Source organism: Vulpes vulpes, chromosome 6 (assembly GCF_048418805.1).
Source record: "Vulpes vulpes isolate BD-2025 chromosome 6, VulVul3, whole genome shotgun sequence".
Taxonomy (NCBI): domain Eukaryota; kingdom Metazoa; phylum Chordata; class Mammalia; order Carnivora; family Canidae; genus Vulpes; species Vulpes vulpes.
Genome location: NC_132785.1, coordinates 111,031,760 through 111,049,202, shown reverse-complemented (window position 1 = coordinate 111,049,202; position 17,443 = coordinate 111,031,760). Strand labels below are relative to the sequence as shown.

The 17,443-nt window shown below is 44.2% G+C and overlaps 1 protein-coding gene across 8 annotated transcripts in view; it reads right to left on the bottom strand.

Moving 5' to 3' along the window:
- The window catches only part of ADCK1 (aarF domain containing kinase 1), a 112,009-nt gene extending 95,394 nt beyond the window's left edge, over positions 1-16,615 (bottom strand). For 2 of the 8 annotated variants that reach the window (XM_072762107.1, XM_025996439.2), the window contains exons 1-3: positions 16,229-16,361; positions 6,014-6,159; positions 3,622-3,705 (exon numbers count right to left, since the gene is read on the bottom strand). In XM_072762107.1, coding sequence (XP_072618208.1) covers positions 3,622-3,705; positions 6,014-6,148 — 219 coding nt within the window. In that variant the 5' untranslated portion in view covers positions 6,149-6,159; positions 16,229-16,361. Of the gene's footprint in view, positions 1-3,621; positions 3,706-6,013; positions 6,160-7,702; positions 7,794-14,152; positions 14,271-15,672; positions 16,027-16,228; positions 16,362-16,433 lie in introns of those variants that run through there. The other 6 variants (XM_072762108.1, XM_072762105.1, XM_025996436.2 and 3 more) reach the window with 6 other exon arrangements.
- Positions 16,616-17,443: the final 828 nt, after the last annotated feature.

Genomic DNA, 17,443 nt, shown 5'->3' with positions numbered 1-17,443 from the left:
CTCCAGGAGTCCCCAGTGTATAGGAATCATTTGATTGCATGTAACAGAAAACTGATCTCAAACCATCTGAAGCAAAGAGATAATCTCCTGGCACATCTAACTAGAAAGTCCAGTGGTAATCTAGTTTCAGGCTCAGCAAGATCTAGGGACTCCAATGACACGTCTCTCTACAATACTGACTCCATTCACAGACAGGCTGTCGCCTCATGATGGCAAGATGGCTGCCAGCAGCTCTAAGTCAACATCCTATACTTGCAGCTAACACAGCAGAAAGGGCAGTGTTCTATGAGGCACACCCCCAAAAGTCCTAGACCTGACACTCAGTGACCAACACTGGCTCAGATGCCCATCCCTGAATCAATCTCTAGGGCTACAGGAATGGACTCTACAGATGGCCTAAGTCATGTGCCCACTCTTGGAGCTGAAGGTGGGGTGAGCCTCACTCAAACCTCATGGCAAATACATGAGATATGGGTGGCTCCCCAAAGGAAGTTTTAGATGCTACTCCTCAAAATATGAATGGTTCTTGAGCTGAAAAATGAACATACATCTAGTATACCATACCCCCTCGGTCAGAATCAACTCAACCTTGCCTCCTCCAGCCCAGTCTGAACACCTGTATCAGCCATGAGTTCTTTCCGCCTTCTGGACAAGCTGGTTCACACCTGTTGCCTCTGGTTACAAGCATCCTGGACACTAGGAGTCTGGTTCTTCAAAGCACTGGGGTCTCCCCACACCCCCTCAGCTGCCCAGCAAAATGCCACTGCACCTCTAGAAAACTTTGATTCCTACCCCTTCCTGATGTGGAGCTGAGTCACTCAGATACCAGCCAGCCGAGCACCAACCTTGAAAGTGCTTCTCTAAGTCACTGTCTCTTGGCTCTAGCATACTCTGGGACCTGGAGATGCTGACTTGACAGGTGAGATAATTATGTTTTACCCTTCACTCATTCCGTTATCAGTCACGAAGACAAGAACAGATAAGTGTTCCAATGGAAGAACACACTCCTGCAGTATTTACTCCAGCCAGCTCCCCTTCCCAGGCACAACTCCCAGGGACCAGCCTACACTCTTGTTATCTGTGCCAGCTACCACGAGCTACCCTCCTGCCAAATACCAGGCTGCACTTCCCTTCCTGCATCCCCTAAAACTGTCAACTTTCCCAGGAACTATGGCACCATTGCCTTTCAGATGACTTACACATGAGGGCCACTGTCTCCACATCACCCATCCCCTGTCTGCTCTGCAGAGACCTTGCCCCTGAGCCCCGGCCTGGACCTCTGTGCAGAATGTCTCTCTGGTGGGCTCTGAGGCTCAGAACACTGGTTCAATGGAGAAAGAGGGATAGGGAAAGGCAGGCGGTGGGCATGGGCATCAGTCTCAGAGCCTGGGGCTTTGAGATCTTCTGACACAAACTAACATTTCATCCATTCATTTGCTCAACAAACCTTTATTCAAGACCTACTGTGTCCTGGGCACTGCTATAGGTGCTGCAAACATGAAGACCAAGTGTCTGTCCTCATGGAGCACACCTCCTAGTAGACATCTAACTGATTTTTGATATCTGCTTCACATTTACACTTCACAACACACTGTCTCAGATATTATCTAAAGCCCCAATATGTGCTATAGCCAACTGTGGTCTACAGACAAGGAAAATGGTAGTTCCAAAGGCTAAATGACCACCTTAAAGACAGAGCACACATTCAGGTCTTCTGCATACAAACCATGCACCCTTTCTAGTTCTCTCCCAAGGAAGGAGCTAGTAGGGTGTAGCCTGAAACAGCCATTAAGTCAACTCAGTCCTAGGTATCATCATCAAAGGTAGAAAATATAAAAAAGATGACCCAATCCCTGATCTAAAGGAATCTATAGTCTAAAGTGAGAGGAAGGCATGTAACCAATTATCATTTGTGGTAGAAATAAAGAAGACAGAATGATTAAATTCAAATAGGAAGATATCTCTGGAAGGACCCATATGACATGATGATCACTTCCAGGCAGGAAAACTGGGTACGTGAGGAAGGGAGAGAAGAATAATTTTGTATGTTCAAATGTTACATACTTTGAATTGCATGCTATGTGAATCTATTTCTCATTAAATGATGCTTTGAGGATGCAATCAGCCAAATCCTGAATACAGAAAATTCTATAGGGTAAATGATCTGCTTTTTTCAACAAGCAAATAGTTCAAAAAGAGGAGGGAATGGAAATATTATAGATTTGAGAAGATTTTGGTTGATGTTTCCTAATGCAATATATGCACTTCATTTGGATCCAGATTGTAATGTACCAACTTTAAAAAGACATTTTTGGGAACAGGGATATTTGAGTATAAACTAGCTATTAGAAGTTATTAAGGAAATATTGTTATTTTTGTTAGTTATGGGGCACCTGGTGGCTCAATGGCTGAGCATCTGCCTTTGGCTCAGGTCGTGATCCCACCATCCTAGGATGGAGTTTTCCACTGGGTTCCCCACAGGGAGCCTGCTTCTCCCTCTGCCTATGTCTCTGCCTCTCTGTGTCTCTCTCATGAATAAATAAAATCTTTTTTTTTAATTTTGTTAATTATGATTATGGTATTTAAGTTTTTTTTAAGGTACTTATCTACTAGAGATACAGAGTTAAGTATTTACAAATTAAATAATACGATGCCTGAGATTTGCTTTTAAATATTTCAGCAAAAATAAATAAATGAATTAAAAATGAATGAATGAATGAAGGAGCAAGTAGATGACATAAGACTGACAAAATGTTAATAATGTCTGAAGCTGGATGACAATTCTATAAGCGTTCATTATACTATTCTATTCTCATTAATGGTTGAAATTTCTATAATGAAAAGTTTAAATAAAAATTTTAAAGTTAATTACCCCATTCACCAAGAATGACTGAGAAGGAAAGTGTCACGGAGGAGAGGTATTTGAGCTGAGGCCAGAAGGATGACTAGAAATTTTCTAAGGGGCCAAGGGCATTCCAGGCTGAGCAAAGACATATAGATCTATCACAAACCTCTCTCTGGAGGAAACAAAAGTATCTACACTTGACCCCAAACTCAACTTACATCCAAAAAAAAAAAAAAATGCCTTCTTGCTTGTTGCCTCACTCATCTAGTCATAGCATCAAAATCAATGGACCTATCCCAAGTGAGGAAAGAAGGTGTGGGGTCGACAGCTCCACTCAGCGGCTTAGCAAGAAGCCCCAGTATAATCTTGAGAGGACTGGAAAGCAATTAACCTTTTTCAGTCGGGTTTTACCTGACAAAGTACTTCGGAAGCCAACTGAGTTATCTCAGGAACAGGACTCATCCCTCCTGAGTCATCCCAGACACCTTGTGCTCCCCAGAAACACGCACCAGCCTCCCTGACAGTGCCTTGTAGATTAATAACCTGAGTGCCATGGGACCCACCTTGATGGCAGCCTGGCAGCCTGGCCCATCAGCACAAAAACATCTCCAATGAGGAGCAAGTCCTCCCTTCCTGGCTCCCAAGCCCCCGGGCCTCAATCTCCCACACCGCCCCCTTCCCACCTCCAGCTGCATGCAGGAATTTCTCAGGCTTTACAGCTACTTCAAGACTTACCAGTCCTAGCCTGGCTCAGATGGGTCCCCTGGGTTCCTTACCTTGGATCGAAGCTGCAAGTACTCCTCTGAGCCATAGGGGACACTCCTCAGGGAGGTGAGATAGTCATAACTGATGACAGCTGTCTGTGGACCAAGGAAAAGAAAGGCTTAGTGCCTGGACAGCAAAGACTGCTCCTTGGCACCCCTACAGCCACAGGCCCCCGACACAGGCAATATGTCTAGAGAAGTAGACAACCCCTCCCCTAAGATGCTCTGTCCCCAGATCTTAGCCTGGCTGGCTTCTTCCTGTCAACCAGCACTCTGCACGAATGCTACCTCTGCAGAGAGCCCTAACACACCAGGAACTCTCAATTATTTATCGTAACAAAATGATCATACCCTAAATTACCTTGTTCATTTGTTTCCTTATATGTGGACTATATTCTCTTTGCTAGAATTTCAGCTCTATAAACACAGAGGCTTATCTCTCCCACTCATCACTGTACCCCCAGTACCTTTTTCCTATGCCAGGCACATAGGCAAATGCTCAGTAAGGATTAGTTGAATGCGTGCTGTTGGATAAACTTATTATCACAAATAAACATTATTTTATATTTATGTTGCTCTGATAGCCTAAGTTTTGATTCTGGGTCCCTTGGCCAAAAGTCTAGGAGAAGTCCCCATATACTTGGTGAATCAGAAAATTTTAGGCTTCCAGATATCTCAGACATGGAGGAGACAGGCCAAACTCTCCCTTTTAGAACTGAGCAACTGAGGCCCCTCCAAGTTAAGGGGCTGACATAGCTGATACCAAAAGAAGTCTATTCCCTTGTCTATACCCCCAAAGCTTTATTCCATTTGACATAAGTGTGTTGAACACCAACCACAAGCAAGAGCTGGTCGAACAAGGCACAAGGCCAATCAAGACCAGAGCCCTGGTGACTGGTTTATAAAGAACTGGTAAATGCCCTCCTCCCTCGTTTCCAGCTATAGCTGGCCCTTGAACAACATGGGTTTGAACTATGCAGATCCACTTACAGATGGGTTGTTTGTTGTTGTTGGTGGTGGTGGTAGTAAATTACAGTATTCTACTATAAATGTAGTTTCTCTTCCTTATGATTTTCTTAACATTTTCTTTTCTTTAGCTTACCTTACTGTAAGAATACAGTATATGACATATATGATACACAAACAATGTGTTAATAAACTGTTCATGTTATCTGTAAGACTTCTAGTCAACAGGCTATTAGACATTAAGGTTTGGAGGAGTCAAAAGTTATACATGGATCTTTGACTGCATGGGTGTTGGCACCCTAACCCCCACATAGTTCAAGAGCCAACTGTATTCAAATCCCTAAGGTTCCATTGAAGCCTGCTTGCCCTAGGGCACTCATCCTGACTCCCAGCCTACAGGTTTCAGTTCTGTGTCTGAGGTGCCATAAGTGGTCACCTGAGTCACACATCTTGACCCAATCCATGGCTTTTGATTGTTTTTTGACCCATTCATGTGAGCACTCCTCAATCATAAGCTCCTTTAAAGCCGGGTCTAGGTGGGACAGTTCATTTCTACTTCTCAAAGCATATAAGACAATGTTGGGCCCCAAAAAGGCACTCAGTAGGCTCTTAGGAATCATTTTATATCCCTTGCCTATTTATTTGTCCATCTAGATTCTGTAACTCGCTCGGGAGAAGACTTCACAACGCTTGAGTATTAAGGAAACAATCAAACAACAACAACCCAAACAGACTGTGCATCAGAGTCTATCCACACCAAGGGGAAGAAAAGATGAGCTCATCCTGCAGCAGACAAAGGAGGAAAGAAAGCATTGAAGCATGTGGCAATCTACCCACTGATTGGGCAGTTATATACGCATGTCTGGGAGAGTTGCTCTCAGCAGCATTAAGAGGACACGATCACACAGGAAGGATGCTCCCGGGCCACTGAAGAACACCTCTAAAGGTGAAATTTACAACTCAGATTCTCTGTTAGTCTGGGATTACTAAACCGCCCTCACACGTGCAAAATGAAGGGATCCTCAAAGTTCTCCAAAGCCAGGCTGCTCCGAGTATGAGCCCTACCTCAGGAACCACACACACTAGCTCCCTGGAGAAAGCGTTTTCTGATAGAATTTCAACAAAGCTGCAAAGTCTTGCCATATGCATTTGCTGAGGAGTACCAGCCCAGGTCTGACACTAAAGTAAGATACAGAGTCTAAAATGTAAAGGCTTCAACAGAGACCCTGTGCAATTCCATTCTATTTGGGTTCAGGGTGACAGCGGTCAGGCATACAAGAACACAGATACATGGGGCACACAGCCATGCCTGTGCAGCTGAGCAGAGGGAGTCTTGCACATGTAAGGCTACGTGGGTAACTCCACATCTGTTACAGGTACAAACACCTGCAGGGAATACTGCAGTTCCCCTGCCACTCTGACAAGGAGAAAGACCTACCGTTGCCACTGCTCTGCCGACCCTGACAGCACCAAAGTCGTTAGGATCCAAGTACTTGTTACTGTAGAGATAGAAGCCCGAGGCAGTAAGAGCCACGCCGGTCCATGAAGCAAGCTTCAGAGCCCTTCTGGCCATGTTCCCAGACCCTGTAGAAGGGAAGGAGAGAACGAGAAACAGTGGAGCTCCACAGTTAAGTCAGACCAGGATTCAAATCCAGGCTCTGCCACTTCATAGATTATGTGACCTCAGGTCATTTTCTTAATCTTGTTGATCTGTCTCCTCACTCGTAAAACAGGAGGATACCTACCTCAAAAGTTATTGGGATAAAAGGAGATCATGTATATAAAATGCTTAGCAGAGGACCTGGCACCAAGTCATTATTCCTTGCAGGGCGCCAGGTACCATTCTAGGCCCTGGGGGAGAGGGAACAAAACACAGTTCCTGCCCATGTGCTCCTTACACTCTAGGTGAGACAACAGGTCGGAAGCAAACAGGCCTTTTAGAACACCAGCTGGTATCAATAACAGAAGAAAATCAAAGAGGGTCAGAGGAAGGAGGATGAATATGTGAGGAAGGTGCTATCTCAGATGGGGAAAGTGGAAAGCATGCCAGCCATCATCACTTATAACTTGCTTCACCACCATGCACACACAGGTCAGAAGTGCTCAGGCCACAGCTGAAATGTCAGCTGGTCAGAAGCAGCCAGATAAGCTCTCCACATCTGGCTGATTTCCAAAATATTGATTTCAGATAGAGTAAACTGCCACCTGTCTAAACCGTGAGCCCCCTGAAGGTAAACACCACGACTATAATTACAGTGTCCACTCACGGTCCTGCAGGGTACTCTGCAATTAGGGATTCAATGTCCACCTGCTGATTTGATCTGTTTAACCAGATGCACTCTCAGTCAGTGGGATTAAGTGGACAAGGCTCCCTGATACTCTTCCCCACCCTACCAGAACTAGCTCAGTCCACCAGGTGTATTGTTGAAGCATTTGGGGCCCACTGTACCCAGGAGGCTGTTTCCCCTTCAATTTCTAGGAACTCTGTATGAAACTAAAATCCTTGAACACAGTGGCAGGTAGCAGGAGAGAAGTCCACCCAGGAGAAGGGAATCACTAAGCGGCCCACATGTGCAAACGCTGTACAGATGCAGCAGGAAGATCCAGGTCATCACTGTTTGGTTCTGCTCTGGACTCAGTCTCTGACCATCCTCTCCCTGCTCTGTGCCTCTGTTTCCTCTTTGTAGGAAACTATTGCTGCACACAGCCTTGTCTGTGTTTTCTTTAAAATCTATTTGGACCCATGCCTCACAGTAGAACCACAGATTTTTTTTTTTAAGTATTCACAGATACATCTTTTTCCATTCTTCTACTTTCAACTTACATTTTATATCATCTCTCTAAACAACATATAGTTGTTGGTCTTTTCTGTTGGCATTTAGTATAACTCATAAATTTAGATTTAATTTTACAATCTTCTTCCATTTCAAAAATGCAGATTTCTTACACTACATTAACAAAATGAAGGATAAAAATCACATGATCATCTCAACAGATGCAGAAAATGCATTTGACAAAATCCACATCCACTTATGATTAAAAACTCTCAACAAAGTAGGTACAGGGGAACATACCTCAACATAATAAAGACCATATATGACAAACTCAGAGCTAACATCATACTCACTAGTGAATGGTTGCAAGCTTTTCCTCTAACATCAGGAACAGAACAAGGAAGTCCACTCCCACCTCTTCTATTCAACACAATACAGGATGTCCTAGCCAGAGCAATTAGGCAAGAAAAAGAAGTAAAAGCCATCCAAATTAGAAAAGAAGAAGTAAAACTATCACTATTTGCAAATGACATATTATATACAGAAAACCCTAAGCAATCCACCAAAAGACTGTCAGAATAAATAAATTAAGTAAAGGTACAGGATACAAAATCAGCATGCAAAAATCTGTTGTGTTTCTATACACTAATAATGAATAATCAGAAAGAGAAATTAAGAAAGCAATCCCATTTATAATTGCATCAAAAATAAAATACCTAGGAATAAATTTAACCAAAGAGGTGAAAGACTTGTTCACCGATAATTATGAAATATTGATGAAGAAATTAGGCAATAAATGGAAAGATATTTGGTGTTTATGGATTGGAAGAATATTGTTAAAATTTCCATATCACCCAAAGCAATCTACAGATTCAATACAATCCCTATCAAAATTCTAATAGTATTTTTCAGAGAAATAAAACAAACTATCCTAAAATTTGTATGGAACCACAAAAGAAGCAAAATAGCCAGAGCAATCTTGAGGAAGAACAAAAAAGCTGGAAGTATCATGGTCTCTGGTTATACTATTATATAACAAAACTGTAATCAAAACAGTATGGCATTGGCATAAAAATAGACAGACATATGTCAATGAAACCCAACAGAGAGTCCAGAAATAAACCTATATACATATGAGCAATTAATTTACAACAAAAGAGCCAAGAATATACAATGGGGAAAGGACAGTCTTTTTTAAAAAAATGGTGAAGGGAAAACTCGATGACCATATGCAAGAGAATGAAACTGGAACCCTATTATATACCATACACAAAAGCTAACTCAAACTGGGTTAATGACTTGAACATAAGTTCTGAAAGCATAAAACTCGCAGAAGAAAACATAGGCAATAAGTTCCTTGACATAAGTCTTGGCAATGACTTTTTGAATCTGACACCAACAGCAAAACAAACAAAAGCAAAAGTAAACAAATGGGACTACGTGAAACTAAAAAGTTTCCATACACCAAAGGAAACCATCAACAAAATGAAAAGGCAACCTACTGGATGGGAAAAAATATTTCTAAATCATATATCTGATAAGGGGTTAATATTCAAAATATATAAAGAATTCATACAACTCAATAGTTTTTAAAAATCTAATTAAAATACAGGCAGGAGATTGAATCGACATTTTCCAGGGAAGACATACAAATTGCCAACAGGAATACCAAAAGATGTGCAATAGCAGTAATCATCAGGGAAATGCAAATTTAAACTACAATGAGATATCACTTCACACCTGCTAGAATGGCTAGTATCAAAATGACGAGAAATAACAAGTGTTGGCAAGGATATAAAGAAAAAGGAAGACTTGTACACTGTTAACAGGAATGTAAATTGGTGTAGCCACTATGGAAAAGAGTATGGAGGGTCCTCAAAAACTTAAAAATAGAACTACCATATGATTTAGCAATTCCACTTCTGGCTATTTAAAAGAAAACAAAAACAGGGACCCCTGGGTGGTGCAGTGGTTTGGCGCCTGCCTTTGGCCCAGGGCGCGATCCTGGAGACCCAGGATCGAATCCCACGTCAGGCTCCCTGCATGGAGCCTGCTTCTCCCTCTGCCTGTGTCTCTGCCTCTCTCTCTCTATGTGTGACTATCATAGATAAATAAAAAATTTAAAAAGATATTTAAAAAAACAAAAACATTAACTCAAAAAGACATATGCATTCAGATGTTCACTGCAGCATTATTTACAATAGCCAAGAAATGGAAACAACCTAAATGTCCATCAATGGATGAATGCATAAAGAAAATGTGATTCATAGGTGAATACAATGGAATTCAGCCATAAAAAAGAATGAAATCTTCCCATTTGTAACACCATGGATGGACCTGAAGGGTAGTATGCTGAATGAAATAAGTCAGAGAGAAAAAGACAAATACCATATGATTTCACTTGTATGTGGAACCTAAAAAAAAAAACAAAAACAAAAAATACAGATACAAAGAACTGGTTGGTGGGAGTGGGCTAAATGGGTGAAGGGGATCAATAAATGCAAACTTCTAGTTATAAATCATAAAAAAAACAAAAATAAAATAAAATAAAATAAAATAAAATAAAATAAATCATAGAGAAGTAATGTATAGCATGGACAATAATTACTATTTTATGATATATTTGTAAGTTGCTAAGAGTAAATCCTAAAAGTCCTCATTACAAGAAAAAAAATTGTAATTGTGTGGTGAGGGTGATTAACTAGACCTATTGCAGTCCTCATTTCCCAATGTATATAAATATTGAACCACTATGTCGTACACCTGAAACTGATGTTATCTGTCAATTATACCTCCATTTAACATTTTTTCTAAAAACACACAAAAATGTAAATTCTGAGGTCTACCCTCTGGCCCACTGAATCACCACCTCTGGGCGTGTGATTCAGGAACCTGCATTCTAATAACATAATGGGTGGTTTTTATGCAAGCTGAAGTCTGAGAGCCATTCTTCTAAATATTTTCTTTTTAATAAAGAGGCTGCATGTGTTCAAATCCATCAGTGAAACCATGCCCAAAAGCAAGCCTTCCAAGTTTATCATACCTACTCCCAACCCCAGGTATCTGTGATCACCCTACAAGAGTGACTACAAACAATTATTTTTAAAGAAATAATGTAAGAAACCCATGTGTTTCCCTAAACACAAATGCTCTGGCTCAGCTCCTGGGTTCAGTTCCTAACTGTGCCAAGAATGGAGTCTGTAAATAAAAATAAATTAAAATCTTGCTTTGTAGAATGGGCTTTATTTACTTCATATTCTTTTTTCCCCATATTCTCTTTATTTATGAAAATCTCCCTACCTCCACATCATTCTGCCAGCTTTTTATTTGTTTATTTTTCTGCCAACATTTTAATAAGCCCAGGGCTCCTTCCAGAAAGAGACATGGTGGTTGGGAACATGCAGTCCAGCATGCCTGGGTTTGAGTCTCTGTACTTACTTAACAACTGGGTAAATTGGCAAATTGCTAACTCTCTCTGACTCTTATGACCTTGTCCATAAAATGGGGATGATGACAGCAGTGTCTACCAGATGGGATAGTAAGGGACAAGGGAATCATGCAAAACGTATTGCAAGGTGCCACCTACAGTAGCACACAGTAACAACCACTACTACCACCACCACTCATCTCTTATTATTATACTTATTATTACAATTATTATTTCCTCTCCCAATGCCATGCTTTGGTAAAGGACCTTATTTATTCCCCTGCCTGTCAGTCTCTGGAGACTTCTGCATGCCTCACTTCTAATATCGGGACAGGTACCCACCTAACTCTCCCCTTTCACCTTGCTATCTACACACGCTCAGCCTGTAGGGTCTTCTACCAAAAAGGGGAGGGTGCTCAGTTCACCTTCTACCTTGTCTCACTAAGACACGGGTTCCCAACTGGACCTGGAAGCAGGCCTTACATTAGGCTGTGTACCTCAGCTCCTTATACACCTTCCTTAAGATCATTGGTGCAAGAAGGTCCATGAGGGATGATCCAGAGACCATCACTGTGGGGCCTGCAGAGAAGCCCACATTAAAAAGGTCATATGGAGCCACTAGTGGCCAGGAAATCAGCCTCAGTCAGGTATTCAGGCTCTGGAGCCAGGAAGAATCCTGCTCCACTGCTCACCAGCTGTGTGACCTTGAGCAAGTCACAACCCATTGGGGCCTCCCATGTAATTACCGACAAAAGGGAGCTCTTGACAGTACCTCCCTCCTAGGGTCACTATGAGCATTAAATGAGATGCTGCTTTAATATAATGCCTAACATATTCAGCAAACAAGACTTCTTTTCCTTACTGCTATTTTAAACTTCATTTCTTCTTTCCAGAAATACTGATGAGCTTATGTAGAAGAACTCCTAGCACCTGGGAGACCAGGATTTGGCACAATCTCATACAATTAACAAAGCAGGGGAGGAAGGCCATCCTATCTTGTGTGAACTGCCCAACCATTCCCCATTCCAAATGCATTTCCTCATATCCCATCTGACCTTTACTCTCCACCCAGGTCATCATCACCCTAACCTTCATGGGCAGTCATATTATTCTATATCCTCTCCACTGACAAAAATGTCCAAATTCTCTAGTAAGGCATTCAAGGCCCATCCTATTCGTATCCCATCAGACTTTGCCAGCTTCATCTCCCAGATACCTCTCCACCCTCAAACCCCCTCCCTCACCCCTCTATGAAGCCTTTTGTGAGCCAACTAATTAGAATTAGTTGCTCCCTCAGTGTCCATCGAAAGATGAATGGATAAAGAAGATGTGGTTTATGTATACAATGGAATATTACTCAGCCATTAGAAATGACAAATACCCACCATTTGCTTCCACGTGGATGGAACTGGAGGGCATTATGCTGAGTGAAATAAGTCAATCAGAGAAGGACAAACATTATATGGTCTCATTCATTTGGGGAATATAAAAAATAGTGAAAGGGAATAAAGGGGAAAGAAGAAAAAAATAAGTGGGAAATAACAGAAAGGGAGACAGAACATGGAAGACTCCTAACTCTGGGAAATGAACTAGGGGTGGTGGAAGGGGAGGAGGGCGGGGCGTGGGGGTGACTGGGTGGCAGGCACTGAGGTGGGCACTTGACGGGATGAGCACTGGGTGTTATTCTGTATGTTGGCAAATTGAACACCAATAAAAAATAAATTTATTATTAAAAAAAAGAATTAGTTGCTCTTTCCTATCTGGCCTTATTATGCACTGCTTTTTTCTCTAAGGATCTGGTCCTATTTCTGCCTCTTTCATTACATGCAAAGGGCAGAATTTGTTAACATATTACATAATTAATTAATAAGCCTGCTAACAAATACATGATTGAATAAGAGTGAATTTTTCCCCCATCTATTCTCAACATGGAAGCCTCAGTCCAATTATGCATCCCTCTGCTCTCAACTCTCTCCCACTTCACTCAGAAGACCTAAGGCACTGGCCTACAAAGCCCTACCTGATCTGACCCCCAGTTTCCTCCAACATCCCAGGCCTTTCCATTTTCCCCCTTACTCCACTTCAAAAGTGCTAATGTCCTTGCTATTCCTCAAACACAGCAGGCACATTCTGGCCTCGCTATTCTCCCCCACAACACAGAGGTCATAAGCTATTTCCATAAAGGGCCATATATTAAATATTTTCAGCTTTGCAGACTACATTGCCACTGTCAGAACTACTCAACTCTGCATTGTAACACAAAGCCAATGGCAGCCACAGACAATATATAGTGATGGGTGTGGCCTGGCCCAGTGGCTACAGTTTACCAAACCTGCCTTAGCATAGAAGGTGCTCCAAAAGTATTTACTAAACAGATGAATCAAGGGGGAAACTATAGCCCATGAGGCTTATGATGAGCCAGTAACAAATCAGGATCCCAGGTGAAAACCACCCCAGGGCTGTCAATTGGTTCTCCATCCTCCCCCCCCTCCCCCACCACCACTTCCCAGCTCTTCCTTCTTTTAAACCCTGTCTTCATCTTCCTCATGCACCCTCCTGCAGGCCTGTCCCTGTGGGCAATAAGGCCACCCCTAGCCATGAGACCACCCCACCTTGGGAGGAGAAGCCTCAGGGAAGCAGACACAATTCCCAAGACCTGGTTTTCATGCAAATGTCCTCAGTAATAAAAGAGGTGGAAATTGAAAAACATAAAATAGATGATATAGGAGCCAAAGTGCGTCTAAATAGATTGGAGCTGGAGTTTTCCATAAGGTGTCAGTGAGTCTTTAACATGCAAATGAGTCGCTTCCCTCAGGGTATTTTAAAAGACCCTGTCAGCCGTGAAATATGTCTGTCGATGAAAAACACCTTTCGTTATTAAACCATTTGCTAATGAATTGCCTTGCCCAGTTCTGTTTACTCGTCTTTCTGACTTTCACCTGAGTTACCTCTCACATGAGCACACACTTTTTGGGAGGTGAAGGGAGCTTGAGGACACCGAGCCCCTAAAACCTAAACATCAGGTAACAATATTAGCAACAACCAACCTTTAGAAAGCCCTTTGCACTCATTATCTCCTTAGATATTCCACACAACCCAGTAAGATGAGACAAATATTATTATCATCTACAGGCATAAGTAAGGGAAAGCCACAGGGAACACCCCAGCGGGTGATGAAACAAGGCCAAAGGCAAGTGTGGAAAGCTCTACAAATGGGAAGTTGATGGTCAAATGAAATGTCCACCCCCTGGGCACAACTAAATGGGGAACCAAGCATTTACTGTTTGTGGTGGGCCAAGAAGTGGCTTGGCTTATCAGTTACCACCCATCGGCAACCCCCTCCCATGCCACATTTCAGGATAAGCATGGAAATCACCTTTCCCTGTTTGGTGCACAGGTGAGAATGGCCAGAGGAAAGGCACTTTGGGCTCCAATTCCATCAATCCTGTAAGTGACCACAGCCTCCTCCCATTTCCTAACGAGGCCATTAAAGAAATTCAGCATTATTTCTTCTGGTCTGCTCCCAAGACTGGAAAAGACCCAATAAGAGTGATCAGGTTTTCAGGGAAACCTGAAATGTTTCATCATGTGGCTAAAAACCAAACAAGGTAGATGATGCTATCATGTCTCAAGTCTGGAAAGATGCAGAGTCAATGCCCAGGGACCATATAGTTGGCCTGATCAGGTTTCTAACCTGCTTTGCCACCAATGATGCAGGTCAAGTGTAATCATACTCCCTTTCCTGGAGTTTGACACCCAGAAGGTGGCTGAATCAATATTGATTAAATAAAGGAATCCCTGGCTGATGCCAAGGTCCCAGAGCAGACAGGGAAAATAAATCTCACTCAGGCAAGGAATAGAAATTCTCCCTTCAGTTCATCCTAGGAAAGTGGGACTCAAGGGCGAACAGTGGAAAATCAAACACAAAGAGCAAGTGGCAGGTAAGAGGTGGGTCACCGGAGTCCCTCCAACATAAAAATCTAAATCCGGGAGATTTAGTGAATGAGTTGGGGGCCAGGGGACTGAGCAGGGAGTGGGGAAATGGATGCCAGAACCAAGCACTATTCTTATCATATAGGTCCCTTATCTGACAAGAACACGTACATATCAGGAAGGAATAAAATGCAAGCTCTCCCAGCAGAGGTCAAATCTTACATCTGTGAGGGCTGTTGAGAAATAGCCAAGCCAATAATGACATAATAGAAGATGATGTAATCCAGGAAAAATGACTCAAGTGTAGACTTTGTGAAAATCTGTATATAGAATGATGTAGCAGTAAATTAGTCCTGTACGCCGTAATAGGCACTTATTTACCATAACTACAAAAAGTTAAACTGGCAAACAAGGACCCAAAGGCCCATAACCAGGTGTGAAGGAAGAGTTGGTGTTTTAAGTTCACAGGACTCTTTAAAAAAAAACAGGACTCCTTTTCCTATAAAGCAGAACTCAAATGTATGTCCCGGGCAGCATCTCTATCTCCTAGAAGCATATTAGAAATGCAAAATCTGGGAAGCCCGGGTGGCGCAGCGGTTTAGCGCCTGCCTTTGGCCCAGGGCGCGATCCTGGAGACCCGGGATCGAACCCCACGTCGGGCTCCCGGTGCATGGAGCCTGCTTCTCCCTCTGCCTATGTCTCTGCCTCTCTCTCTCTGTGACTATCATAAATAAATAAAAATTTTTTAAAAATGCAAAATCTTGCTCCCCACCCAAGACTTAGTGAATCAGAAACTTTAGGGATGGGGTCCAGCATTCCGTGTGGTAACAAGCCCTCCGGGTGACTCTGATGCAGTTTGAAAACCTGTGCAATAAGAAAATGCTCAAAGAAAACACATGAAAAGGGGCGGGGAAAGTCTAATTCACTTGCAACTCCGCGAAATACCTCCCCAAAAGCACCCACCAAGTGCCAATTATCACGGACGTGAGCAGTAAATGCCTACTGGATCCGCGGGCTTCCTGCCTAGTAGAAAGTTAACGCCACTCAGCCTGGGGGAGAGCTGTCTAGGTGTCTTCCGGGAGCTGCTCTCCGTACACAGGTGTCATCCGCACGTTTACGGTGAGAGCTGCCAGCGCAGGGCCCGCGCCAGGTGGGGAGACCAGGGGCGCTCCAGGGCACCGGATCTCCGCGGGGCCCCTGCTCTGGTCCGCAGCACGCTCAGCCCCCGCGCTCATCCCCCCGACAGCCCAGAGAGGTCTCCCGGGTGCGCCGCCGGACGCCCTCCCGCCCAGCCCAGCCCTCGCAGTCCGCGCGTCCGCCCCCCGGCGAGCCCGGCTGCAGTCACCGCAGCGGGGGCGGGGCCCCGCCGGTCACGTGGCCGCGCGCCGTCCCGGGTGACCCGGGCACAGGCCCAGGGTTCCTTCCCCACCGCCCGAGCGGAGGCAGGCGCCCGGCGCGGCCACACCGCCTCCCCCGCGCTCCTCGCGCCGTGCGGCCCCGGCGCGCCTGCCCCACTCACCCCCAGGGACGCGAGGACGCGGCGCCAGATTGCACGCCGCAGCCGGCGGACGGGGTTCGCCGACCCTTGCCCTCCGCCACCCGCTGACTGCGCCTAACGGAGCGGACCGCCGCGCGGCCTGCCGGGACTTGTAGTCCGTGGTGCCCGAGGCTGCCGACCCGCGAGCCGCGCAGCCCCGGGAGTCGGAGGGGTCAGGGCGCCTTACCTGTCAGGCCGCCTTGTCTCTTTGCCCTACTGCGGACGTACAGCCTTCCTGAAAACTTGTTTCTGGAGGAGGCACAGAGGCGTGTCCAGTGGAGAATCGGCTTGTGGGTTTGTGTATTTTGAATAAGGTATTAGGACAAGCAGGAGAAGACGACATTGACAGTTGCCCAGCGGTGAGAATGTGCTGCTGGTTAATGTGTGGCCCCCATTCGTGCATTCGTTGACCTATTTCGCGTGTTTATGAGATGTACTTTGGAGACCTTCATCAGACCTTCATTCATTCCACAAATACCTCTTGAGCCACTTCCTGGGGGAACAGAGATGGGGGTGCGGTGGGGTGGGGATGCATCTGTCAATTCAATATAATTGCGATCAAATTTCCAACAGAATCTTTTCTGAACTATCAAGCTTATCTAAAATTTATATGCAGGGTACCTGGGTGGCCCGGTGGGTTATAAGCCTCAGCCTTCGGCCCAGGTCATGATCCCAGAGTCCGGCCCCAGCGGCAACTTGAGCTCTGCTCCACGGGGAACCTGCTTCTAACCTCTCCCTCTGACTGCCCATCCCCCTGCTTGTGCACGTGCTCTTTCTCCGTCAAAATCTAAAAAGAAAATCTATATGCAAAACCAAAGGGTAAAACGTTGCCAAAACACTCCTCAAGGAGAGTAACGTGTTTCAAGGACTCGGCCTTTCATATATCTGTATTTATCTTTTAATGCTGTAAAAATTAAGGTCATTTGGTATTAGTATAAGGATGGTGGAGGTGGTGGTCAGAACTTAGCCTAGAGAACCCAGAAACAGATCCAGGCATATGTGGGATCTTGATTATATGAAGAGCTAGCATTATGGGTAGACACATTATCCAGATAAAGGTAAAGACACATTATCCAATATATGAACTCAAACAACTAGCTCTCTGTGGGACTTCACTCACCTCACATACAAAAACTAATTCCAGGGATCCCTGGGTGGCGCAGCGGTTTAGCGCCTGCCTTTGGCCCAGGGCGCGAT